At 40.0% G+C, this 26,268-nt stretch overlaps 1 protein-coding gene across 6 annotated transcripts; it reads left to right on the forward strand.

Moving 5' to 3' along the window:
* Positions 1-607: 607 nt before the first annotated feature.
* On the forward strand, positions 608-24,712 carry LOC112430079 (aldo-keto reductase family 1 member D1). 6 transcript variants are annotated; one of them, XM_076875461.1, is made up of 13 exons: positions 608-8,833; positions 12,403-13,425; positions 13,666-13,821; positions 14,120-14,212; positions 14,646-18,275; positions 18,499-18,666; positions 20,119-20,235; positions 20,354-20,431; positions 20,697-20,819; positions 22,415-22,524; positions 22,608-22,773; positions 22,868-22,950; positions 23,032-24,712. In XM_076875461.1, exons 5-13 carry the CDS (start codon positions 18,186-18,188, stop codon positions 23,072-23,074), a joined length of 978 nt encoding a protein of 325 aa, XP_076731576.1. In that variant the 5' UTR covers positions 608-8,833; positions 12,403-13,425; positions 13,666-13,821; positions 14,120-14,212; positions 14,646-18,185; the 3' UTR covers positions 23,075-24,712. The 6 variants fall into 6 exon arrangements, 2 of the variants coding, with proteins under 2 accessions (XP_076731576.1, XP_076731577.1); XM_076875462.1 differs by lacking the exon at positions 20,697-20,819; XR_003023304.2 differs by lacking the exons at positions 18,499-18,666; positions 20,119-20,235; positions 20,354-20,431; ... (3 more) ...; positions 22,868-22,950; positions 23,032-24,712 and adding an exon at positions 9,201-11,877 and having other exon boundaries at positions 616-8,833; positions 14,646-16,748.
* Positions 24,713-26,268: the final 1,556 nt, after the last annotated feature.

Raw genomic sequence — 26,268 nt, forward strand, 5'->3', positions numbered from 1 at the left:
CACAAACGAGCCTCTGGACACCTGTTCACCAACAGATGTAGGCCCAGTGCTCGTCAGCTCCAGCTGATTCAACTGGAACGCCATTTCAGCCTGAAGAAAACCACCACACACCTGTGCCAATTCTCTCACAGGCTAGCCAACAATTAATGGTAACCGAACAACTTCCTCTTCTTGACCAACTTACTTTTTGCTGCACACACATTAACAAATACAACGTACCCAGTTCCTAAGCACACCAAACTATACCTACCTATCTTCTGGAGCGTGCTGGGCTCGAGGCAACTTTAAAGGCAAAGCTTCAGCAACTGGAGCACTGAATTGCCTACCCCCAACAGGGAACTAATCCCCACCCAGGATTACTCCAAAAATAAGAAAGACAAAATAATAAAAGAGTGCCCGAAGGAAGAACTTAAAAAGCTCAGCTGAACACTCACCTAACTTAACTGGGAAGGTGTATTTCTACTCTTCTCAAAAAGCAACACAACCATCACACAAAAGCCAAAAAAACAAAAAAAAAACAAAAACCCAAACACCACCAATTTCAAACTCCCTTTTCAGATCCCGGACGAGCCCCCACTTGTTACGTTTCCCTGAGGGGTCTAGGCGGTGTGACCAGGAGATATTTTATTTTGTATTCTTATGATCACAGTTATAATTAGAAGTATCAATCATTAATCATTTACCATTGTGGAATCTGATGACAGTATAATCTTTGTTTTATATCTATGGTAATCTGAGTAAAGATTAATGTATGCAGGTTATCATCATTGTAATCAAGTCTCAAATGGTATCCACAGCATTGTATTCACCGTCCATAACTGAAGGGTCCAGCAGGACCTTGTTCTAATTCATTTGCAGGCCTACATCAGAACATGCACATAGAGAGTTATGTAAACACGCACGTTCACCCTTATTTACACAGGGAGGTCATGTCAGGACATTCTCTAGTTGGGGACACAGGCTCACAGAACTGCACAACATGACATGTCACACACTTGTTTTTCTCTAAAGTATCATCTGATGTTTGTATAAGGAGAACTTTGGACTATGGGGAGACTGTTATCATTTCCAGTAAGGTCTAACTGTGTGATGTCATCATGGGTTATATAAGGATGGGGAACGGTCCACTCTTTGGAGATTGTTGCTGTACGTCAGTCTTCCCATACTTCTGGTTCAGAAGTGTGTAATAAAGATCACTATTCTGACATCTACTGAGACCATGCAGTCGTTTGTCTTCTCCTCAAAACTCGAATCATGACATTTCTGGTGCCGAAACCCGGTTTGGGGGGAGACTAATGGAGCCTGGCTGACGGTCTAGTGGTGTCAGACGGACAGCCAGGAGGCCGACTGAGTGATGGGCCCCGAAATAAGAGAGGTAAGCACCGCCTGTTGAGTAATGTCCAAAGGTGCTGAATTGGAGGAATTAAGCTAAATTAAATGTTCACTCAGTGGGGCTTCTGTTCTGTCCGGGGTGATCTTGGGGTAATTAGTGTTAAAGGTAGGGAATAGTGAACTGAGTAAATGTATTGCTGTTTATTTTGAGAGTAAACTGTTGAGTTAAGAGGTTATGTGTTTAAGTTAATACGGTTTAAAGAGTTTAAAGGAAAGTTGACTGGGTGCCAGCCAGATCAGCAGGTAGTGTAGGGCATTTGGTTTTAATTGGGTAGCAGAGACTGGGTCTTGGGCGTCAGATAATTGAACTGGAGGCGGCGACCTCACAGTGACGCTTATAATATATTGAGTAAACCTGTTTAGGACTGGGGACCAGGTCCCCTAAGGGCGCAGCCGCTCAGCGCCGTGGCGGCGACTCCTAATCGCGGACGCGTGGCTAGGCTTTTTGCTCGGTTGGATTGCCGGGGGAGGTCGAGCACCCCGAAGAATCGAAGTGATCGACGGAGATCGCTTTCTTTACTGCGCCAGATTGATTGAGAAGGTCAGACCTGGCTGCATCCTATCTAACGTTGGGCACACTGAGCTTTAAGTAAAGCCAAAAGCGTGATCTGGGATGTGTCACGTGGCTGGTGGAGCTCCGTGTTTTCCTGGCGGGGAAGTAGTTTTAAAGTTATTAGAATTTAGTAATCTGACCGTTTTCAAGGCGGCGTACTTGAAACGTGAATTGACCAGCAAGGGCTGGGCCCTGGGCTATAGATGCTTTTAAATCAGTCTAAAGTATAGGAACACCGCTAGAGAAATAAACGAGATAAGTGGTTCTGGCATGCGGTGTGTTTATGTTTATACGGGCCCGTGTGTATATAGATTATAAATTACCTGTGTGTGTAAATAAGTTCTATAAATCTGTTAAATCTGAAACTCCTGCTAAAAACTTCCTCTCTACAAACTCTTTTCTCTTCTCTCCCTCTTTCTCTCAGATGGGATTCTGTGTGTGTATGTGTGCTGGAAAAAAAAAAAAAAAAAAAAAAAAAGGAAAAGGGTCTCTCTCTCTCTGTCTCTGTGAGAGAAAAAGGTGGGGGCCGAGTGAGCCCGCGGGGCCGAGTGGGTCCGCGGGAGCGAGCGTGTATGCTGTATAGAGGAGAATGAGGAAGAAGGGAGTGAGAAGGAGCGAGTGAAAAGAGTAACCGAGTGTTTGGTGATTTTTTATTATTTCAGAGGCTCTGGGTAAGAGTTTTGACTATATTGATTTAATTCTGTGGTTTTGGAGTTGGTGACTTTAGCTGTGAGAGTTGTGAAAAGAGCAGGTTTTTCTTTTGTTGTGATGTTAAGTATAAATTCAATAGACTGTGAGTAATCGGTGTTTTTCTGCCTATTGTGCTGCGTGGAAGACACAGAAGTGTAGAAATGTTTGTGGTTTATCTTTGTTTGACGTTTTATATAGAGTTGGTTGATTCAGGGTGATTTCTCCCGTTTAAGGGAGGAGTTGGATTGTGGGTATGTTAAAGCTTTGCTGTAGGGGTATGAGTGTGAATTTGTGCTGGCTTCACATGTTTAAATGGATGCATAGAAGTTTGTGAGTGAGAAATTGTTATGGTGGGGTTTAAAGTTAGTAAAGAGTTAAATCAACCCTCCTCAAGAGTTCAATAATTTAGGCAGTTATGTTTATACGAATACTAAATGTATGTTTAGTGTCCTCATACAGGGTTTTTTTCTTAACCTGGAAACCTGAGTACGGCAGCAGAAGACAGGCCAAGCTTTGGCTAAAAATTCACGGCTGGACACCAGAGTTGTCCCCACCCCTCCCGGAAAAAAGAGAGAATGTAGTTTTAGGCAGGTTTTTCTCGCTGAACTGCTCTGGGTGCTGTGTCCCTGAATCTCACCAGTGTTAACCTCTGGCGGAAGACATGGAAAAAAGGAAAAGATGTTCCTGGTAAATGACTGAAACAAATAAAACCACACACAACCAGAGAAAGGTATGAGAAGTGTGAGGAACAGACACATGTGCGTGTTAGAGAAATGCCTCGTTTGAGAAAAAGTTAAATTAACCCACATGCAGACGCACCCATACATGCAATGAAGAAACAGCTTACATACATGTGCACGTACATGCAAGGTTAAAGTAGCGACACTTAACATACACCTGTTTTTAAATGATATAGTTTATCCACTACTGACAAATAAACTCTCTGGGTTGCAGGACAACAACTTAACGTCAAAAGACAAAGACACTGGTCTGATGATTAAGTGAGGACACGACAAATTTAGTGGTTAAAAGGGTCGAATTGGGACATGTTTTTGTTGATTGTTTAAGACAAATGACTACTGAAGGACAGAAAATTCCTTTTTAGGTTTTAAACATGATCTTAAGAATTTTAACACGCACCTGTGTTGTCCTGCCAACTTGGGGGGTTATGAGTTGATTATATGGTGAGAAAAAACAAAAAAGGGGGGAGAGGAGACCCCGTTGTTTCTCCCCTCTCTGGATAACACAGCCAACACAGCACAGCCAACACAACATCATTTTCCTGTTCGCCTGTTTTGTTTTGTTTTTGTTTTTTCTGAAAGCCGAAGCTGACCTGGACTCCTACCCTCCCCTCTACCATCGTTGCCCTCTCCGCGACCATCTTTGACCCTTTGACCCCTGAAGGCCACACCAGCTGGACTCATAACAACAACTTGAGGATGTCAACAGTGCTGCAGAAAACAATCTCATGCAGTGGAGATGGAGAACGCTAAAGCTTCAGCTGACAGAGCTGTGACAAGACGCACATTAAGCCCGGAGGAAAAGGGAGGGTGAGCAAAAGAATGCTGACCTCTGAGAAGAGCCGAACAGCAGAGCTGCAGAAGGCCGTGGAGCAAAATAAGGACAACATAAACAGACTCCAATCTGACGTGGAAGGAAAAGACTCTGAGGTTTTTGCCCTCAGCAAGAGCTCAAGGCATCAGAGCAGAAACTGAGCACGGCTCCGGAGGAGCTGGTTGCTAGTTGAACTCATCAGTCAGACGTGGAGTTTCACGTACAGGACTTGAAATCAGGCGGAAGCTTGCTGGAGCAGGAGGTTGCCAGACCTGACGCAAAGCTCCAACAGCAGGAGTAAACCCTGAAAGAGCTACAGAAGCAAAAGGGTCAAGTTACAAGGAGAAGATGCAGGCAGCTGCAACAACGGATGCAAACAGACCCAAAGAGGAGGGCAGGACCCCAGGGCATGCTTCAGGCTGCTGGTTTACCTGAACTACAGAACAGGAAGGTGATGAACACAAACATACACCAACACACAAACACACACTTCTGCATGCGCTGACTTAGAATGAAGAGAAACACACACATGAACACTTATGCATTCGTTGAGTGAGTGAAAACTGATACACACCCATACACCAAAATCAAAATGTTGATTCAATTCACTAAGAAGTGACACACAATGCTCCAGCTGCTGCAATGAAGAATGCTTTATTAACAAAGGCTCAATGCTGCACACAACAAATCCAAATCCAGAATCTGCTACAATAATAAGCCCAGAGGGCATTTGTGTGGTTTGGGGAGCAGACTCAGGAGCAGTTTAGTTATGAAAACGATGCCCGTGCGAGATATTAGGGGGCTTAAGGCCTCGACTCAATTGTTTACTGTACACTAAAAAAAAAAAAAAAGAAGAAGAAAAGAAAACAGCCTGAGCAGTGGTGCAGAGTGAAAAAAGATGAATTAACAGTGTGAGTCTTATTTCAGAGCGCCACATCATTGTGATGGAGATTTAATAAAAGGAGGAACACACGGACAAAGAAGAAGAGAAAGGGGGGGGGCAGCCCTTGAACACGATTGCCTGAGGTATTAAAGTTCTGTACTAAATTCTGGTTTCCAGTGTGAGAAAAGTCACGCAGTGCCAGTAGTAGAGCTAGGTTGAGTGATGATTCTAAATTACTGTAAGTAAATCATCGTACACCCGTTCAAGTTTCATGATAACAGGGATCTAGACTTTGTTGAACTCTAGGCAATTTGAACAGCTAAGATTTGAGTGACCAAGTAGCAGTTGAATAAAAGTCATTGAATAAGTGTTGAAATAAACAGGCAGAATTAAGAGAATTAAAACATTTCAAGGGCTCAAATTACTTAATATGGAAACGGTTCTATTTTGTTTCACGAACACAAAAATATATAGGTTTATGAATATGAAAAGGTTGAGGTGGTGTTGATTTGACTCTGTTTAGGTTTAGGTTTGGCATTTTTACTGATAGGAGGAATATTCAGTGACAAGTCCTAAGACCCGGGCGTCTGCATTTTGTTTTTGTTATCTTTCATTTTATTTTGTTTTATATTTTGAACAGTGCACTGATTTTTGTTTGTGAATCTTTTCTTTAAGCAGATCTGCACATCGGAAATTACAAGCATTACACGTCGGCGAGAAAATTGTTGTAAGTGAGTTTCTCTGCATTAAAATTGGCTCTGGAGGAAACCACTTATGGGGACAATTAGAAAATGAGAGTCCCTGCCCAAAAAAGGATTCAGCGAGGTAATCCGATCTCAAGTTCTTCTTTTTCTTTTTGAAATGAGCTCATTTTGCTGAGGGCGGAAATCTAAATGCGACAATGGTTTCCACTATCAGCAAAGAAAGAAAGAATGGATGAAAGACTGGAAACAAAACAAACGGACTGACTGGTAAAAGATGACAAGACTTGACTACGACTTAAGGTTAACCTCCACCGAGATAGAACAAGAGGGTGGATGAATTTATGTGTGATTCTTTTTACAGGAAATCTTTTTATAGCACCTCTGGAATGTGGATGTGCTGCTAATGTTTGCTTTGCTTTGTTAAGAATGTGTGAGGAGGGTGCAGTAGAAAACAGACAAGTGACATGAAAACAAAAGAATAATAATAAAACAAGTAATAATAACAAATAACTAATTTGGGGACTGTTTGACAGAGCTCACTAACTGGCCACTAGGGAGCTCTTGGTAGGGATACACAAGTGGAGTAACATTGCCCAAAGGGTGAATAAAACAAATTGTGGCAATAATAGTGATTTAATGATCAGAGAAATCCTGAACATGATACTTGTCTGTTGTCCTGAATCTTTTATTACTCTCATGATTTGCAGGTGGTTGTAAATAAGCTGTTTGCTTTAACAGGTTTGCTTTTTAGCTGAATTGCAAAATACAACTAGAACGATTAATTGAGACTAATCGCAACTAACCTGAAACTGAGGAGGTTCTATATAAGGAAGAATTAAAACAGGTATAAAATGCATCTGATCTTTAATTGCAGGTGTGACCATGAAGATTTTTGGTACAGATTGCAGGTTGTTGCTCATTATTGAAGTGTGCTCATAAAGGCAAAAGCTATATAGGGGGTCTATGATTTGCTTTGTGTTTTAATAATTTAGGTATGGCAAAATTAAAGGTTTTTAGACAATTTAGGGGACCAGTCAGAAGCATAATTAGATGATCAGAAACTGAGTACTACACTTAAGTTGGAATTAAGAATGCCCAATTTGTTTGAGGTCTGTTGTTCACTTTTATACACACATTGCAAATGTGCTTATAAGGAGCTGGCACTTAGTCTGTGAAGGTCAAAAGCTTCATCCGACAACGGATCGGATTGATATATTGGAGCTATTGACTTCACGTGCAGAGGGTTAAATGCATGCACGCTTACACACATAGGCATAGCATAGGATTGGAAGACATACAGTTAACAACATTAGGTTATGAGAGCCAGCGCGGGAGAGGGGTTGGCTTCTGTCTCTTGCAGAGAAAGGAGTAGACACCAGAACAATGAGGTCTCGAGGAGTGCGTGGAGGAGATCTGAGCGGAACTGGCACCGAGAGCTGTGCATTAGCACATTATAGCGGCAAGCTGGGCCGCGGTTCTCTTCAGACTACGTTACTTCGTGCGCGCGCATTTATACACGAGTGGTTGTTCGCAGTATGCCTGTCGGCGCGAATAGTTCAAGCGGTCACGGCCACGGGTGATGTAGGAGGTAAAGTTTAGCTGTGGTGGCTCCAGGAAGCATGCATTTACTGCCGCTTGCATTGCTTTCAATGTACATGACGTTAAGAAGGCGAGGAGAAAGGGTGCGTGCAGCGCTCGTACACGCACGGATCAGCTGTGTGAGAGGGAGATGGTGTGCGGCAGAAAATCAAAATTAGAAATCATAGAAGAAAGTATCCGGTTGTTCAGTGATGACGCGACGAATCCTACTTCCGGGTCTAAAGTAGTCTGCGTTTAATATGGCTTTTGTGTTGTTAACATGTTTAATTTTATGTATTTTCTTCTATTTGATCTCAAAAAGCTCCTAAAACAGTCAGTGATCACTGTTGACCTCCCTCGGCTTTTATTACTGCTAATCATTTATTTAAGCTCAGTTTTTAAAACCTTACGATGTAACTACATCCCAGCCCATGCAGCAGTATATGAATGACTAACCTCGTATTGTGGATGGATTATCTCAGTTGTTCTCCTGGCTGAAGTTTGGTCCTTTTACAGCATCCTGCCATGTGATTACATTTGTTCCTGACCACCGAGAACACTCACGTTAACTTTTATCGAGTGGAAAAAAAGTTAGCTTGTTTATATTATGCTAACATAGCTGTGTCGCTAGCGGTCACGTAGTACATCATTATATACCAGCTAGCCCAACTTCAGTAACCCTACAAACGTCACTGCTGTTTAGTTTTCTGTCTTCATTTATGCTGGAAGTGATAGCAGAGCTGTACGTTTTAATTTGTTTCCAAAACCCCGCAGTCAGGACATGCTATATTGTATTTAGATAGAAGCTAGCGAGCTAACTCCCTGCTAACTTCTAACTCTGTTAAATGTCATAAATTCCGTTTTCATGGATGCCTGGATGTTAAACTCAAATGTTACACCTGGTAGAGCAGAACGCTGATCATTTTATTGAAGATGAAAGACTTTACAGTTTTTCAACTCTCAGTAATGCCATAGTGATCGTTTGATATATGGACCTGCAGCAGAGTTTAGACCCAGACACGGCTAGTGACGTCAGACTGAACAACCGGATTACGCTATTGAACACAGAAAATACAGCCATCAGATTTCTTGTAGACCTAGCACACTTCTGGTCTGTGTCTGAATACATATATAAGTACATAGATGCAGATGAACACTGTAAACATGATGAAAGATCGACAGACTAACTCGAACATATCTTTAATCTTTAGGACTTTGGGTAGCGCTTCCTTTCCTTCCTGTCAACCTCTCCAGAGGGGTGTCTGCTGATGGCAGAAAGATTACATCACCTCTGGTTGGAACCCTGGACAGTGCCACAACCTTTGGCTTGGTGTAAAATGTGATGCCCCATCGCCACCTTCTGACCTAACTTCTTCTCAGCTCTGTGACTACTTCAAGAGGGGCATTCCTGTGTGGAGGTGTGCCAGGCAGCTCGTTTTACCTGTGAACTTGCGTACTTTCACTTCATCAACAACAAAGGTATGCAAGTTCAAAATAGTAATGTCTCATTTAAACTTAATTCAGTTTTACACTGAACAGGAATCGGCTTTATATATAAAACAATTGCAAAAAAAAAAAATGTACCTATGGGCATTTGGGTTTCGTTTTTAAACTTTTGTTTTGAACTTATCCCTTTAAAATCTAATTAGAGAGGGCTGGCTACATTTGATGAATACATTTTGTGTTTAAATGATTCGCTTTGTGTTGGGCAATGTGGCAAAAAGCTGAGATGAGATCTAGTCTCATATCACCATATTGATATATTGTAATATTGCCCAACTCTCCCTCTGTGTTTTCTCAAATTATTTATATACACCCAGTAAAGCGTGTCTCTTTGTTTCTCCAGTGCTATGCTTCATGTGGAGATGCAAGGACTGTGGGACAACATTAACAAAAAGATCTGAATTGCTCAAACACTACAAACTGATTCATAGGCATTACGGACGAGGCCACTCATATCCATGCACTTATTTAAATTGTGCATGTAGGTTCAAGACTTGGAACGCCCTACTGAGCCATCTATCAAGAAATCACCCTGCCCAACAAGCAGTCTCCAAAGCTGCATCCAAATTCACTTGCCATATTTGTGGCCATAATCAACTCTCCACAGAAAGAGAATATTTTCAACATATCTATCAGCATCTTAAAAATAAGGAAACTGTAACATGTGTGTTCCAAAACTGTGAATATAAAACCAATGTCTATGAGAACTTCAAAAGTCATAAATACAGAAAACACTCTGGTACAGTGAACACATTTAAGCCTGGAATAAGTTCTGTTGATGAATCTTGTGCCAGTGTTGCCAGTGATATTTCAGATGTGGAAATTATAGAGAGTGATGTAAATTAAAATTCTGCTTTTGACAATGGGTATTCTGAAAACTTAGAGAAGGATATTGAGCTTCAGTGCTCCTTAAGTTGGAACACATCTTTCTTGTGTCTAATGCAGCTGTAGATGAGCTTTTGCAGGAGTTAAACTATTTGATTGGTTCTGTCTCTGTGGCGATTACCCAAAAGACTATTAGCCAAGTATTACAAGACAACGGATGCCAATTTGACCAGTCAGTTGTTGAAAAGCTAGCCAGTGTACTATGTGAGACAAACCCTGTAAAAAAAGCAATTGGAGATAAAGGTCCACTTTCCAGTCCTTGGAGACGAAAAGCATACTATAAGAGCCACTTTAAAGTAGTGGAACCAGTGGAATATATACTTGACAGAAAAAATAACAAGTCATTCCAATATATTTCAATTTTAAAGTCTTTGCAGCATATTCTTGACTGCCAGACAATCTTGGATCAGGCTGTTAATTTGAATACTGTAGATAATCAGCCTCAAAAAACTTCTGTGCACTACAAAACTATCTTCGATGGTGACTTCTTCCATGAAAATGGACTGTTGTCCAAGCAGGAAAGCATTTCATTGATATTATACATTGATGAATTCGAAATATGTAATCCCCTTGGTACATCACGGAGGAAGCATAAAATTTGTGGATTGTACTGGGTTTTGGGTAATTTGCCACCAGGCTGTAATTCTGCTTTAACCTCAATCTATTTGGCTGCTTTAATCAAAAGTAATGATCTGCAGTGCTATGGGTATGAGAAAGTGTTAAAACCTGTAATTAATGATCTTGTAATTTTGGAACAGAGTGGGATATTTCTGTCAAAGTTGGGCAGAACAGTAAAAGGCACTGTTCAGTGTGTTGTTGCCGACAACCTTGGTGCACACAGTATTGCTGGATTCTTTGAAAATTTCTCAGGGACATACGTATGTAGATTTTGCACTGCAGAAACATCAGAGTTCCAGACTATTGAAGTCAGAAGTGAAGTCTTTACTTTAAGAACAAAAGACATTCATGCAGATCATTTACGAATTATTGAGGAAAACAAATGGCCCAGTTATTATGGTGTGAAATCAAAGTGTATTTTGTCAAAGCACCTCTCACATTTTGATGTTACCACTGGGTTTCCACCTGATGTTGTACATGATCTTTTTGAGGGAATTGTTCCTTTTGAACTTGCGCTTTGCCTCAATTTGTTAATCAAAAAAAAGTATTTCACATTATGTACATTGAATGAAGCAATATCATCTTTCAACTTTAAGTGGGCTGACAAAACAAATCGACCTCATCCTGTGGCTCTCAGTTTTGCATCCAAAAAAAGTGTAGGAGGGAATGCACACGAGAACTGGAGTCTTATCAGATTTTTGCCTTTGTTCGTTGGGCAGAGTGTACCCTGTGAGGAGCCTGCTTGGCACATCTTAACAGACTTGTAGGACATTGTTGATCTTGTTGTCAGTCCTGTTCATACTGAGGACTCCATTGCATATCTTGGTTTTAAGATCTCCGAGCACAGAATCAAGTTTCAAGAGGTTTTCCCAGATGTTAATCTTAAACCAAAGCACCACTACTTGGAACATTATCCATACTTGATTCGTAAGTTTGGGCCACTGGTTGCACTATGGACTGTGCGATTCGAAGCAAAGCATAGTTTTTTTAAAAGAGTTGCAAGGAACATCAGATGCTTCAAAAATGTACTTCTTTCCCTTTCACAGAGACATCAGTATCAGATTGCATATCATTTGCATGCAATTAGCTTTGCCAAACCCCCACTGGAAGTAACAGATGTTTCCATTGTTCACATTGATGTTCTTAACAAGGACATCTCAAATGCACTGAGACAGAAGTCTCCAGATATGGACAATGTGTGCTTGGCTAAAAGTGTAGCATATAATGGAATAATCTACAAGTGTGGGATGATCTTGATCCACGGCTCACTGGGAGGACTGCCAGAGTTTGGTGAAATCATCCAAATGGTGATACTGCAGGACAAACTAATCTTCATTCTGAAAAAGCTTAGCGGATGGTATATGGAACACTACAGAGCTTATGATCTCAAAACATCACCAAGCAAAGAAGTGGAACTTGTTGAGCCACAAGAACTGCATGATACCTACCCACTGGCAGACTATAAAATTAGAGGGATGCGTCTTGTCACCTTGAAAAGATATGTCCATGTTTAAAGGGTGAGGCCTCAAAATATGATAAAGTATTTTCTTAAGTGGGAAAACAAAACCCAGACCCATACAATACTAATGTGTTCTCAGAACATATTTATTTTATACTGCAAGCCAAAGTGGTGTGATGATGTCATTGGCAATTCATCAGTTATGTCATTTTTTTAATGCAGGTCACTGGATTCCAGTCAGTGAATGCTAATCCTATGCTCTCCCCCCTTCTGCTTCTCTTCTCTTTTTCTTCTTTCCTCTCCTTGTTGTCTCCTATATTCTCCTCACCTCCTCTCCTTCTCTCTTCTCTTCAATGTCTTCCATATTCTCGCCATCTCTCTTCTCCTCCCCTCTCCTCTTCGGTTTGCCTTCTCTCCTCGCTGCCTCAGCTGATCTCCACCTCTCCTCTTCATTTTCTCCTCCCCTTTCCTCCTCTCTTTGCCTTCTCTCTTTTCCTCTAGTTTGACATTAAATTCTCCTAATTGGAAATGTCAGTGGTTTACATGTTGATCCTCACTAACTGTGCTTGTGCTTTGTTCTCAGACCACCATGGCTGGTTCAACACCTGCAAGACTGAAGGTGATTTTAGGAGAGAACAACATTGAAAAGCTGACTCTTCCAAATGGCATCCCAGAGTCACTTGAAGACCTTCTCAGCACGATAAAGACTACCTTTGGGTTAAAAGGTAACTTCAGACTGCAATACATGGACCAAGACTTTGGCAACGACTTCTTCAATCTGAATTCTACCACCGAACTTCGGAATTTGGGGACAATCAAAGTGATCCACCAGCAAACAAATCCACCTTTGATCAGTGCCGATCAGTCCACTTCATCTCTGTCTCTTTCATTTGAGTCTGATGACGGTATTTCGGTGGCATCAAATGACACAATTATCCTCTCATCCCCTGAATCTATGTCATCTCGAACACAACAGTGGCCAGAAGACTTTGCAATTCCCCAATTTTCATATGACACAGAGCTACAGCTAGAGAGGGGGAATACTGAGTACCGTGTGAGCCAAAAAATGTTGACTTTAAGCGCCCGAATGCTGTCTGATATCCTGAAAAGAGTTGCAGAAGAAATTTACCGTTACAAGGCCTATCCAGAGGATGCACATTTCTGCGCAGCTGCAGAGGCCCTTATCAAAAAGCACCCATGTTTGAAAGAACCTGGATCATTCAATGGCTGCTACGGTTGGAAACAACGACTGAAGTACAAAATGGCAAACTACAGGACCCAGCTCAAATTACAGGGGTGTCCAGAGCTGTGTGTAAACTCACTGAAATCTAAAGCTACTACAGATGCTTTCCCTGCTAAAAAAGTGAAGAAGCCAAAACGTTCTGAAGCTAACTTTTATCCATCCTTTCCTACTGGTGAGACTCTGGACAGCATGGAAAAAGTGAGACTAGAACTTCTGACAGAGATCGGGATAAGGGACAATGAAAGGGTCATCGCAGACAAAATGGCTAACACGTTTACCTACAGACGACATGAGGTGGTAAACCAAGAACCAAGCATTCAGGAACTGAAGGACAGATAGCCTGCACTCTTCACACAGAAAGAGGTAAGAATGGAACTGAAGTGATCGAAGTCTGTATGCTTCAGGATTTATTGCAGTTAACTTTCATGAATCGGTCATAACTTGATGTGGTTGAGATTTTATAACACTGAACTTAATGAAAGAATTTACATTTTGAATTCCCATATATGTTGTACTTTTTGGGATATAGACATTTTGGCATACAATCAGTTTCAGCATTTTGTTCCATAATACAATATCTACTGTCATTTGTTTTGTTTTTAGATAAATACAGAGTTCCAGAGGCTCATGGCTGTTCCTCTTGAGTGGAAGTTCATGGCCCAGTTAGACATGCACTCAAGTCAGCTGATCAAAGTCATACGTGCCAAAGGAGGAGCAACACGCCAAAAGATTGCGAACATCATGGACACATTGGACCAGGTAAATCTGTACCATCAAACAAGATACTTCGTAACTAAGAGGGCTGTCAAAATATATCTGAATCCTTCATAAAGACAATATGGGCAGGCCAATGCTAATCATGGCTTTCATATGCATGAATGTTTTTAGCGACTCAAAAAATACACCACTGAACTCATCCCCTTTTCTTTTTGTAATGAATCTCTGGGCTTGTGAATTACTGTTTTTAAATAAAGTACATGTAAGTTAAGCAATAAGAGTAAGGATGTCTGTCTTATGAAATTTAGAGTTTAAAATTAATCAACATTTGTTGTTCTAGACAGTGGACATTAATCATCGGAGGGAATGTGTGCTGAAAGCCCTCACCATCTTCCTGGGAGAAGATGCAGATGGCCTGATCAAGGAATACCTTGTAAGTTTCAACAGTTTGTCAGAACATCTTGTCAAAGGGACACAAAAAAAGTTAACTGTTAGAACAAACATAACACGTGAACCATAGTTGGATTGCTGACATGTATTTATTATCATGACCATATTGGACATTATGTAATTCCCAGCAACAACACATTACATATTGGATTGACTTTGTTTTAAGTAAGACGGGCTTACTTGATTATTTAAGTTCAAAGGAATAGTTTGACATGTTGGGAAATCTTATCTTTCTTGCTTACAATTTGATTAGAGTCAGATTGATACACCTCTCTCTGCTGTTTCTGGTGTGTGATGACACCCAGCCAAGAAATAGCCCAGCACATAACACATATTGGTACATCACCCAAACACTTAATCACAGTAAGAAGTGAGGCTAATGATGATTTGTGTTTGTGTCTTGTACCCCTCTGTAGGACTGTGGAGCAGATGATGTTCAGAGGGACCTGGAGGAGGTCACCATGGCAGTGTATGTGATTCGGAAGGAGGGGGAGGGACTGCAGGAGCCACCTGAAGACATTGGCATTGTCATTGAGGGTGTGGAAGTGTTGCATGAACTAACTTCGGTTGCCTCAGCTTGTGCCCTGCTTCTAGGTTTGATCTATGCACTCAACCTAGCTTATCCAAAACCCTTTCGCTTCACTTTTGAAGTGCTCCAAAAAATCTTCATGCAGCTTGATCAGCACAAGATGTCCCCCAAAGTCCAAAATCTGTATATCAAACTTCAAAGCTCCCAGTAATGGCACAGAACAATGACCAACAAATGGCCTTGTGCCATAATGCGAAGGAACAACTGTGTTTGGACATATAGCATGTAAAATATGTAGTCTCTTTTGGATGTTGGGCCTTTTTTATGCTCCAAGAGACCTCAAACCCTAATTTAATGTGCTTTTATACATACTTTGTATGGTATTTTTATTTATTTTTAAAAAAAATTTTTTCAGACATATTTGCCTTCGTTTCAAGGGAAAGGTTGCATTTCAGGTTTGATGTGCTCAGTTATACAACAAACTGTTGTGACATTCTAAAACTCTAAAGGAGTGTTTATATTTTTTCATCCCCATTGGTCAGCTACACTGTTCAGATATTTATTCATTGACAGTTTCTGAATACTCTTGGGGCACTTTTTCATAGTTGACACTATGTGTGTTGAGATTGATATTTGTGTAATACTGTGTTGCACTTTACACTTTGATGACAACTTTGTGGTCCTACTAAGCGTTACTTGCATTTTGTGCATATGTGTTTTAAAAAGGACAAATGTGTAATGTGTTTGACCAAAAGCTGTGTTGGTTGCCATAAAGGTAATACTTTATTACATTTATACAATAAAGCATTTAAAAAAAAAAAAAAAAAAAAAAAAACATTGGATTTTGAATTTTTTGAAAAATATTTTCAGCCAACTTAAAATTTTGATTTAAGCTTTATTGAACAAACTAAAATTTCATTTTAGAGTCACTACAAAAAGTAATTTACACTAAACCACATTATTAGGTTAGCAAAGAGCAATATTTTACTTTTGGGTTATGCAAATTATTGGGTTGGAAAAACTGAAAACTTTAAGTTGAAATGTCTTAATTTTAAGTTGGATTAATGCAAAATGTTTATTTGACAACAATTAATTTATTAAGTACATGTAACTTAAATCAGTTGTGTTAATCTAATGTATTAACTTCATTTCAAGGAACTTAATTAAATTTGGTGTTACCAATTGAAATAATTCAATTAAGTTGGTTCAACTATTTTCTTTTTTCAGTGCAGGCTGAAACTCGAGTCTGAAGCTAAAAGAACAGCTGGGTTGTGGGAAAATTGGAAAACAACGGAGGTGTTGGGGTTGATAAGTGTCATAACGTGTTTGTTTGGTTTGGAGACAAATCCTGGTGTGAGTTGGGCTGGCAAGCCAGCCCAAAGAGGAGGAATGTGACCAGGAGATATTTTATTTTGTATTCTTATGATCACAGTTATAATTAGAAGTATCAATCATTAATCATTTACCATTGTGGAATCTGATGACAGTATAATCTTTGTTTTATATCTATGGTAATCTGAGTAAAGATTAATGTATGCAGGTTATCATCATTGTAATCAAGTCTCAAATGGTATCCACAGCATTGTATTCACCGTCCATAACTGAAGGGTCCAGCAGGACCTTGTTCTAATTCATTTGCAGGCCTACATCAGAACATGCACATAGAGAGTTATGTAAACACGCACGTTCACCCTTATTTACACAGGGAGGTCATGTCAGGACATTCTCTAGTTGGACACACAGGCTCACAGAACTGCACAACATGACATGTCACACACTTGTTTTTCTCTAAAGTATCATCTGATGTTTGTATAAGGAGAACTTTGGACTATGGGGAGACTGTTATCATTTCCAGTAAGGTCTAACTGTGTGATGTCATCATGGGTTATATAAGGATGGGGAACGGTCCACTCTTTGGAGATTGTTGCTGTACGTCAGTCTTCCCATACTTCTGGTTCAGAAGTGTGTAATAAAGATCACTATTCTGACATCTACTGAGACCATGCAGTCGTTTGTCTTCTCCTCAAAACTCGAATCATGACATTTCTGGTGCCGTGACCCGGTTTGGGGGGAGACTAATGGAGCCTGGCTGAGGGGGCAGTAACAAAAAGTGTCCGGGTCAGAAAAAGGAGACAAGAAGGCATGAGGGTTAAATTAAAGAGTTTTATTAAAGTAGCTCAACTAAAAGAGACGGACAAGCCGCTATCACCATTTAAGAAAAACAAAACTCAGGCGTTGGTCAATAAAGTAAAACGTAAGCCAAAAAGAGCAGCTCACTAACTGTAACCACTCACATGGCACTCTGGCCCAGAACTCACCTTTCCCTGGGCTTAAATCTCTTTAATTACTGACGAGAGTCAGCTGCACAAAAGGGAAAGGTGGCACCTCAGGCAGAGGTAATTGCTCACGATGCTGTAGATCTTCGAATTAAAGCTTCTTTTTCTAATTTGAACGTGCACTTGGAGTGCAATGGTGCATAGAGGCAGATGAATTCCAATTCAGAGTCCAAGTTAAAGACAACCCATTGACAAGGAGAGGGGTGCTCTCGATTGTTGCTTCAGTCTTTGACCCCCTTGGGTTCGTTGCCCCATTCATATTAATTGGAAAGCAAATACTCCAAACGTTGTGCAAGGACAAAGTTAATTGGGACAAGGATCTCCCACATCACATTCTACCACAATGGGAAGCATGGTTGAGAGACCTGCCCAAGTTGGCAGCTCTGAAGATCCCACGAAGCTACTCGCAAGATGCGGACATTGTGCAGTACGAATTGCACAGTTTCTCGGATGCAAGCCTCAGTGGTTATGGCGCATGTTCATATCTCAGAGCAAAAGGTAGAGAAGGACAGGTCAGTTGTGCACTCTTGGAGATATATCTTTTATAAATGCACCATAGGGGGCTTGGGGTGAAACAGCATTTCGGTACACTGTAAACTGTGTATACTCATGTATTGACAATAAAGCTCTTGAATCTTCTGAATCAATACTAGGCAGATGGGATGTACCACTATGAGGGTGGAGTGGAATAGTCCCATTGATAATACCCTTTAATTTCCCTCTCACCTTTTGGCTTTCAACACTGTGTCACCTGAAGAACTGGGGGTAGATAAATTCAGCGTAATCCCATTGTCACTGCCAGCTTTCACCAGTATCTGAAAGCTTAATCCAACATATAATATAGCATATAGTATAGCATTTTAGTCTCATTCATGATGATCAGATAGCGTGTTCACTTCCATTTGTAAATGTTTGTCTTGGTGTCTGGTTGTTCATGTTTTCATGAGCAACAGTTGAGGCACTTTGCATTTGGGAGGAGTTTCTGGCCGAGTAGAGAGCAGAGGAGCCAGCCTCCTAGACAGTATTCAAAAGTTCGAGTGAGTGCACAGTGTCAGACATCAAGATCTTTGTAACAAACATTTTTGTTAAACATGGAATTGACAGCAAGTCACTCCATTCCCCTATCTGATGGAAACAGCATACCCTTGATAGGACTGGGAACTTATGCAGATCCCCACGAGGTAAGATTCATGATTTAATTGTATATTGTATATCGTTGTGCATGTGTCACGAAGCAAAAACTAAATGAATAAATAAAAAATAGTGGTAGGATTTTTTGTTTGTTTGTTTTTCGCTGTGACTTTTGAGTGCTTATTATATTATTATTATGGTTGTTGTTATTTTATTTTATACTATATATTCCTTCCAGTACTACTTCTTCTTCTTCTTCTTTTTTTTTGACAGACTCCTAAAGGAACTGCATATGAATCTGTCAAAATTGCGATCGAGACGGGCTACAGACATATTGATGGAGCATTGATCTATTACAATGAACATGAAGTGGGGCAAGCAATAAGGGACAAAATAACAGATGGAACTGTGAAAAGAGAGGACATCTTCTATTGTGGAAAGGTTTGCAAAGCATACTTGTTCGTGTGAGCCTCTCCTGTGCACCTTGACCGTTGAACTTTTTTTTTCTTTCTGTTTTTCTGTACACACATTCTGTACTTAAGTAGAAGTACATCTATTACTGTTCAAAACTACTCCAGTAAAGGATGAAGTACTGATTAAACTTCTTTACTCAAGTAAAAGTAAAAAAGTACAGGCTGTTTAGTAGCTGTTTGGAGGACATTTCTATTTCTGTGCAAAGCTAACTTAACCTTCGGCTATGTTAACACAATGATAAAATAATATTAGCAGATGGGAATACAAACTTCAGCCTAAGTTTTTTCCAATCTAAGTATACTCAGCTTGAATCTGAAGAAAAAGAAGTAAAATAAAAAATATATATATCAGTCAATAGATCTAAGAATCATCAGCTAAAATTCATATGAATCTCTGCTACACTTGATGTAGAACTCATGCAAACTCATGAAACCACAGTCACTGTGCACCGGTCACACACTCTTCTTTACTTTAAACCCATCACAGTACACCAAACTAATCTCCAGAGTATTTTCATGTAGTCTTTAAATAGCCTCAGTTTGATTTGCATGTATCATAATATGCAAAAACACAATGTTGGCTCATAGTGACAAAAATCCGTTAAAGCAAATCCGTTAAGGCAAAAGTAACGAGCCTGTTTTACTACTGAAGTGCAGTATAGAAAATTTTATAAAATTTTAACAAATATTTGTGCTTTGTTACTTCCCACCTCAAGAGTTCAGTGATGCATGAAGATCATCAAGACTTTTAGAAATCGAACAACAAGTTCCATTAATAACAAATCCACAAAATCCTCATGTAGGTTATTCAGGGTGAAGCAGGTTGTTTTTCATCTAATTCATTGAAACAAATCCAGCACTATGACGGCATGCACAGGTTTTGGTTGCACCATTCCTAGCATGCATGTTTCTAGATGAGCTTTAACATCTATATCGAGAATGCATGAAAAATGCGTTTAGCAGGATTTCTCTGGGTGTAATTGTTGATGTCAACAAAAAATTTAAAGTTTAAAAATGTGTTTTTTCCTGTCAAAAATGGTGGCCAAAGTGACAAAAAAGTACAAGTCCTTTAGTTATTTTAAAGTAAATAACTAATAATGCAAATAAGAAAAAAAGCCAATCTGAATATTATACCAATATTATTTCCCTGAACCACAAAAAAATAAGGAAGATAAAGTAAGTACATTTTGGTTTGTACAACACCTTTCGAGACAAACATTACAAAGTCCCTCAAGGCAAAAGTTAACCAAAAACAAGTCTAAAATGCTTTTGGCCTGTGTGAAACTTAAAAGGTATGGATAACATACGAATCGATAACATATTCATTTTCATGACATACCTTTGAATCTTAAAAAAAACCAAATGCTGAGTTCTGTAGCTTTTTTCTACATTTGTTAACTTTTCTTCTTTTCTTTTGAAGTTGTGGAACACATTTCATCCACCCGAGCTAGTACGACCTACTTTAGAGAAAACCCTGACGACATTACAGCTGGATTATGTTGACCTCTATATTATAGGACTGCCCATGGCTTTCAAGGTATGCACACATGTGAAAACTTAATAACAAGTTTTTAATTTTTACATTTGAATTTCATGAGGTTTTACTGCACCAAATGAAATACTATACTATACTGAAACACTATAATTTTCTGAAGCCAGGAGATGAATTTTACCCCAACGATGAGAGTGGGAAGTGGCTTTATCATGAAACGGACCTCTGTGCCACATGGGAGGTGAGACTTGGTGGCCTGCTTATTCAAGAAAATTTAGTTTCAGTGATTTCCTAACATATGTGAAGACAACATAACTGCTACAGAACAACAGTATTGGGTACACGCGTCCTTTAACTTATAGTTAAATACAAAAAGATATGTGGTAAAAATCAATGACAGCTTCAACAGTGTCTCAGTTTTACTGTTTCTGTGAGCTTTTAAATTGTTTCAAAGTTCAACGTTGACTATATTGTTTTATTATTGTGCTTTCCTATGTCTCTCACAGGCTTTAGAAGCTTGTAAAGACGCTGGCCTTGTAAAATCTCTTGGGGTTTCAAACTTCAACAAGCGACAACTAGAGCTAATCCTTAACAAGCCGGGGCTGAAACACAAACCTGTGTCAAACCAGGTTAGTGGTACATTATTGAGCAAGCAGTTGTCTGGAAATAAGTTACTAAGTACTTGTTTTCAGAATACTAAGGTCAAAAAGCTTTGCTCTTTGAACTAACTAACTGAAAACGCTCGGTAAGTTTTTAACTGAGATTTAAATGAATAGATGGAATCAGAGGCGCGAATAGCAGCAGGAAGATTGTTCCAGGGGCTAGGGGCTGGCAGGGCAAAAGCACGGTCACCTCTGGTCTTTAGCCAGGATCTAGGCTGCACTAGGAGTAATTGTCTTGATTATCTTAGGGCTTTCCCAGGGGTATATGAACTAAGGAGTTCAGTGAGGTAGCACGGCGCAGTATTGACACAGTTCTTGTGTAATTTGGCACTATTCAGCCTTTTCTTCTTGCTTCTTTTCCTTAAGAGTGGCTTCTTGACAGCCACCCTTCCACAAAGACCATTTATGGTGAGTCTCAACAAACTGTTGATGGGTTAGTTGAAGGATGAGATACACCACTCAGGTCCCATATCAGATCTTTGATACAGTTTTTCTGTTTTCTTAAGGACATAGCTTTTAGATGCTGTTCATCTGCTCTAATGTTTTTTTTTCTTGTCCAGTTTCCTCACACCATACTGAAATATGCCAAGTTTCCAGCTAAAAGCTCTTTGCTCATCAAATCGTGTTATTCATGGCAGAGATTTAGATAAAAGACATGGGAAGAAATTTTCTTTTACTACAGGATGCTAATAAGTCCCTAAAGAAACTGGTTCTTTCCTAACTTTTCTGTAATGTGTAGACTCAATGAGTCATTCTTTGAATTAGCTGCCTTTTTGTGACACTGATAACACTGATTTCATAGATCAGTGTTAGGTGTTTTAATAATCATGATAAAAGAGTGAAAAAATAGCTAGTGCCCAAAGTAAAACTTTGTCTTCAGAAAGCCTGGAGAACTATTGCTCAGCACCACTTACAAGAAACTGTCCTATTAGAAATATAAATACTCGAGACTTGGGAAATGTACAGTACTATATTTACCGTAAGATCAGCAGATAAATGTGCAAACCATTCTTCATTTTAAAAAGTAGTGTTTCAAGAGTCAATGCTTTTGTTACTTTATTGTGCAGCGGCAATTTATTAGAGTCAGAAGAAAGAATCTGAGGCACAACCAGCTGAAGGCTTTAGTTTCAGTCTTTGAATATTTGTGCATACAGCTAATGAACAATACAACAGAAAGACTCAGATTTTAGACATATGCCCAATATGTTTTAACTAAATCACACACACAGCTGTGTTTTGATAGATATGTGAACATTGTGTGGATAGGACATGGATATGTTGCAGAGGTATAGGAACAAAATGCAGGCAATGTATACCGCCCAGAAATGTGGGGAAAACTTCAAATTTATTTAAAAAGTAAGTTTACTGCCTGAAATATTATCAGTATGAAAGGACTGAACTTTGAATCAATGAAAGCATAACAGAGATAGGAAGTTATTATTTAAGTAACATGAACAATCAAGATGCACTTGGAAGTGTTGGTTCATAACACTCGCAAGGAATAAGCCAAGCTGTCTTCATCAGAAACATGTGTGTATGTATACATATGTGCTCTATTACAGGTTGAATGCCACCCCTATTTCACCCAGCCAAAATTGCTTGAATACTGCCGGCAGAATGGTATCGTCATTGTTGGTTACAGCCCGCTGGGAACATCCAGAGATCCATCTTGGTATGGGTCACACTCATTTTATGAGTAGCTAGTCAAGTTCTCAGCCTCTTGATTGACATTAAAATATCACTGTTTCAATAAAGGGTAAACCTAAAATGCCCCCCAATGCTGGAAGATGACCTGCTGGTATCGATTGCCAAAAAGTACAACAAGACCACGGCTCAGGTGTGTCTGCGGTTCAATGTACAGAGAGGCGTGGTGGTCATCCCAAAGAGCTTCAGCCCTGCTCGCATAAAGGAAAACTTTGAGGTTTGTTTATAATTTTAGGTGTGTAGGTAGCAAAAAGTGCCTTCTGAAAACCAGACGCATGGAATATAATCAGACTTATTTGCCAACTTTCCAGATATTTGATTTCTCTCTCTCTGACGCTGATATGAAGGCAGTTGAAGGGTTGAACAAAAACATCCGCTTTGTGGAGCTTCTCATGTGAGTATAGTGCAGCTTGTGTGAAGTTTTGCTCCTTGAACAAACGGCTCCAATTAATATTTCTCTTTTCTGGCTCAACAGGTGGTCTGACCATCCAGAGTATCCATTTCATGATGACTTCTAAACACCACAAACAGCAACACATTGTTCGAGAGTGATTAAATTTGGCATCTTCACTTTGCTAAAATAATATTTAATTGCTATTAGCTAATTAAAAAAAAAAAAAAACAACTTAATTTTACAGCACACAATATAATACACTTCCTCGGGTAAAGGGTTTCACTGCTGAGCCGTGCTGTGGGAAGAATAATGAAGGTCTGCTCTCACAGATGTCTTTAGTTTTGTAAAAGTCTTACAGATAAGTTTTGAGTGACAAAACAAACAAACTTGGGATAGTAAATGTTTGCAAACTACAAAATAAAGATAAGGTGTGGCTAAATCAAAACAAGACTGTTAAGTATAGAAAGCTTAAACTCTGGACAGATGGTGTTCTCATCCTGCCAACACTTTCATTGCTCAGACCAAATCTGAATTGCTCAACCTGAATAACAGCTTTTAAAACTGAATTTGAATTAAATTTAGCTCTTGAATGCTTTCAGTTTCACTTCTCACCATTCAGTTTTAGTTCTTAAATTCAGTTTTTGGGGTCATACATCCGGGTCCTTCGAGAAAACTGCACAATAATCCAGCACAAAGTTTGCCGTTTCAGTGATAGTCATATCATACCACTTCAGAGGTGATCCAGTAATACTGCACTAATGAATTACACCAGGGGTGTTGAACTCCAGGCCTCAAGGGCCGGTGTCCTGCAGGTTTCATATATCACCCTGGGTCAACACACCTGAATCAAATGATTAGTTTCTTTACCAGGCTTATGGAGAACTTCAAGATATGTTGAGGGGGTAATTTAACCATTTAAATCAGCTGTGTTGGATCAAGGGCACATCTAAAACCTGCAGGACACCAGCTCTCAAGGTCTGGAGTTCAACACCTGTGAATTAGACTGTTTGCTTTAGCTAAAGTTATTAAGTTAGCTAAGGAGTCAGGATACTATATAAGACAGAAATAAGCCAAAATTACAATGGTTTGGACACTCTTTTGTATGTTTCCCTACTGTAGCGGTCTCTCAAAGCATACAGGACTTTCAGGGGGTACAAGATGATAACTGTGGAATTCTAATGGGAACAGTCGATCATTAGGGTTGCCAACTCCCTGAAAAATAAATAAGGGACGCCTCGTGGCCAGGGCCCGGCAAAGTGTGGTAGCTCTTTTTTTTTTGTGTGTGAAATTTTTTTTTAACCATTTGACTTGAATTTGATTTAAGCAGATGCATATTCTTTGTGATATGACCATATGGGAAACAAATGATCATTTAGCCATTTATTTTTAGCTCAAAATAACATTAACACAGTAAAACGGGTCTCTTTCTTAAACAGAAGCCTGTCATGCTTAACTTTTGAGAATATAAGTAAATCTTTCTTTAAAAGAACTCTGTCCTGCTTAACTTAAAATTATATAAATTAATAGAAAACAATAGAACAAAATCATTCTTGTAACAGTGCACATTTAGTGCATTTAGTACAATTGGCTTCAGTTGAGGTATTATTTCAGCTTTTCTAATGCTAATCAGCTGCTCCTGGTTGTAAACCCACTTGTTCCCATGATTACGCATCATAACTCATCATCATTATTCATCTATGTATTACTTTTATGTATTAGTCATCTATTTGTTGTAATCATCTATCCTTGCAGTTGTTTATTACACAAACTACACAGCGGGTGGCTGTAGCTCAGGTGGCAGAGCAGGTCAGCCACTAATCAGAAGGTCGGTGGTTCGATCCCAGGCTGCCTCCTGGCTGCCAAATATCCTTGGGCAAGATACTAACCCCATGTTTGCCTACTGGTGGTGGTCAGAGGGCCCGGTGGCGCCTGTGTCCGGCAGCCTCACCTCTGTCAGTGCGCCCCAGGGCAGCTGTGGCTACAATGTAGCTTGCTATCGCCAGTGTGTGAATGTGTGTGTGAATGGGTGAATGACTGAATGTAGTGTAAAGCGCTTTGGGGTCCTATGGACTAGAAAAGCGCTATACAAATGCAGGCCATTTACCAAAATAAATTATATTATCACACTTCTGGCCACATAGCGCTGATATTCACTGCACATGCCCATATTAACCTTAACCAGAGGGTTTAAAAAAAAAAAAAACCAATGTTTACATACCATATCTGCTTCTGCCGTGGCCTGGTGGACAAGAAATTGGTTAAGGGTTCCCCGAGCTTTCACGCCCTTCATGTTCTCCGTGTGCCCACCATTGTGTGTGCATGCCTATGGAAAAAGTGCGCCGGCACACAGTGCAGTGCGCTTTATAGATGTTATCGTGCACTTTTCCAGCCAGGTGTTTTCCTTTTCCCATTCCTCCCTGTACTTTTACAGCCTATTTTTCTTTCTCTGAGGGGAACAAACATTGCTGCTCTAATGCTGGGCTTACACTGTGCGATTTTTGGCCCATTTTGAGCCGACTTTTGAGTCATGCGACCGATTTGGTGATCGGCCCAATTTTGGCCTTCATCGTGCATCGTGTAGTATACGTGGGGTAACGAGAAGCGATTAACACCTCGAGCAGCTCCCGATCATCAATCGCTCGTGAGGGCGTCACCGCAGCTGCTCACACTGCTCACGCGCAAACACGTAACCGTCGGCGAAAAAGACGGTGCAGCACGGCTGTGCAGCGTGTGATCTGGACACAGGCGATGGAGGCACAACTTGTAGAACTTTGGAAAGCTCATCCGAGCCTTTTCGATGTGGCATAACAAAATTATCACGACCACAACAACCGTGAAAATAGTTGGATTTACATTGCTGCTCAATCACAGCTGCCTGATTAATGTTTTTCATTAGAAATTTAGCAAAGTTGATGGTGGTGGTGTGCGTGTCTGTGTGAGTGAAAGACAGAGAGGGAGAGCGAGCGACAGATTTTCTGTTATAACCTTCATTTTATGGAGGCACAGTGTGAGCACTCAGGTTGCATCAGAGCATCTTATTTTTCTACTACGACATAAAATACAAAGTGCATACCTCATTGGCCGCATTAACTTGCAGGGGTTAATGAAAACGCATCTTGCAGTGTGCACTCCTTCCCACAGGTGGAAAACAGACTGAACATTGGTTCCATCCTGGAAGCATTTTGTAAAAAAGTTAAATGTGTAGTTTTAAACCAACAATGTATACATTAAATCTGATATATTAAAATAAAGTATGTTACGTTCCCCTGAGGGGTCTAGGCGGCAGAGGTGGGACCAAGTCATTGTTTTGCAAGTCTC

Source organism: Maylandia zebra, linkage group LG17 (genome assembly GCF_041146795.1).
Source record: "Maylandia zebra isolate NMK-2024a linkage group LG17, Mzebra_GT3a, whole genome shotgun sequence".
Lineage (NCBI taxonomy): Eukaryota > Metazoa > Chordata > Actinopteri > Cichliformes > Cichlidae > Maylandia > Maylandia zebra.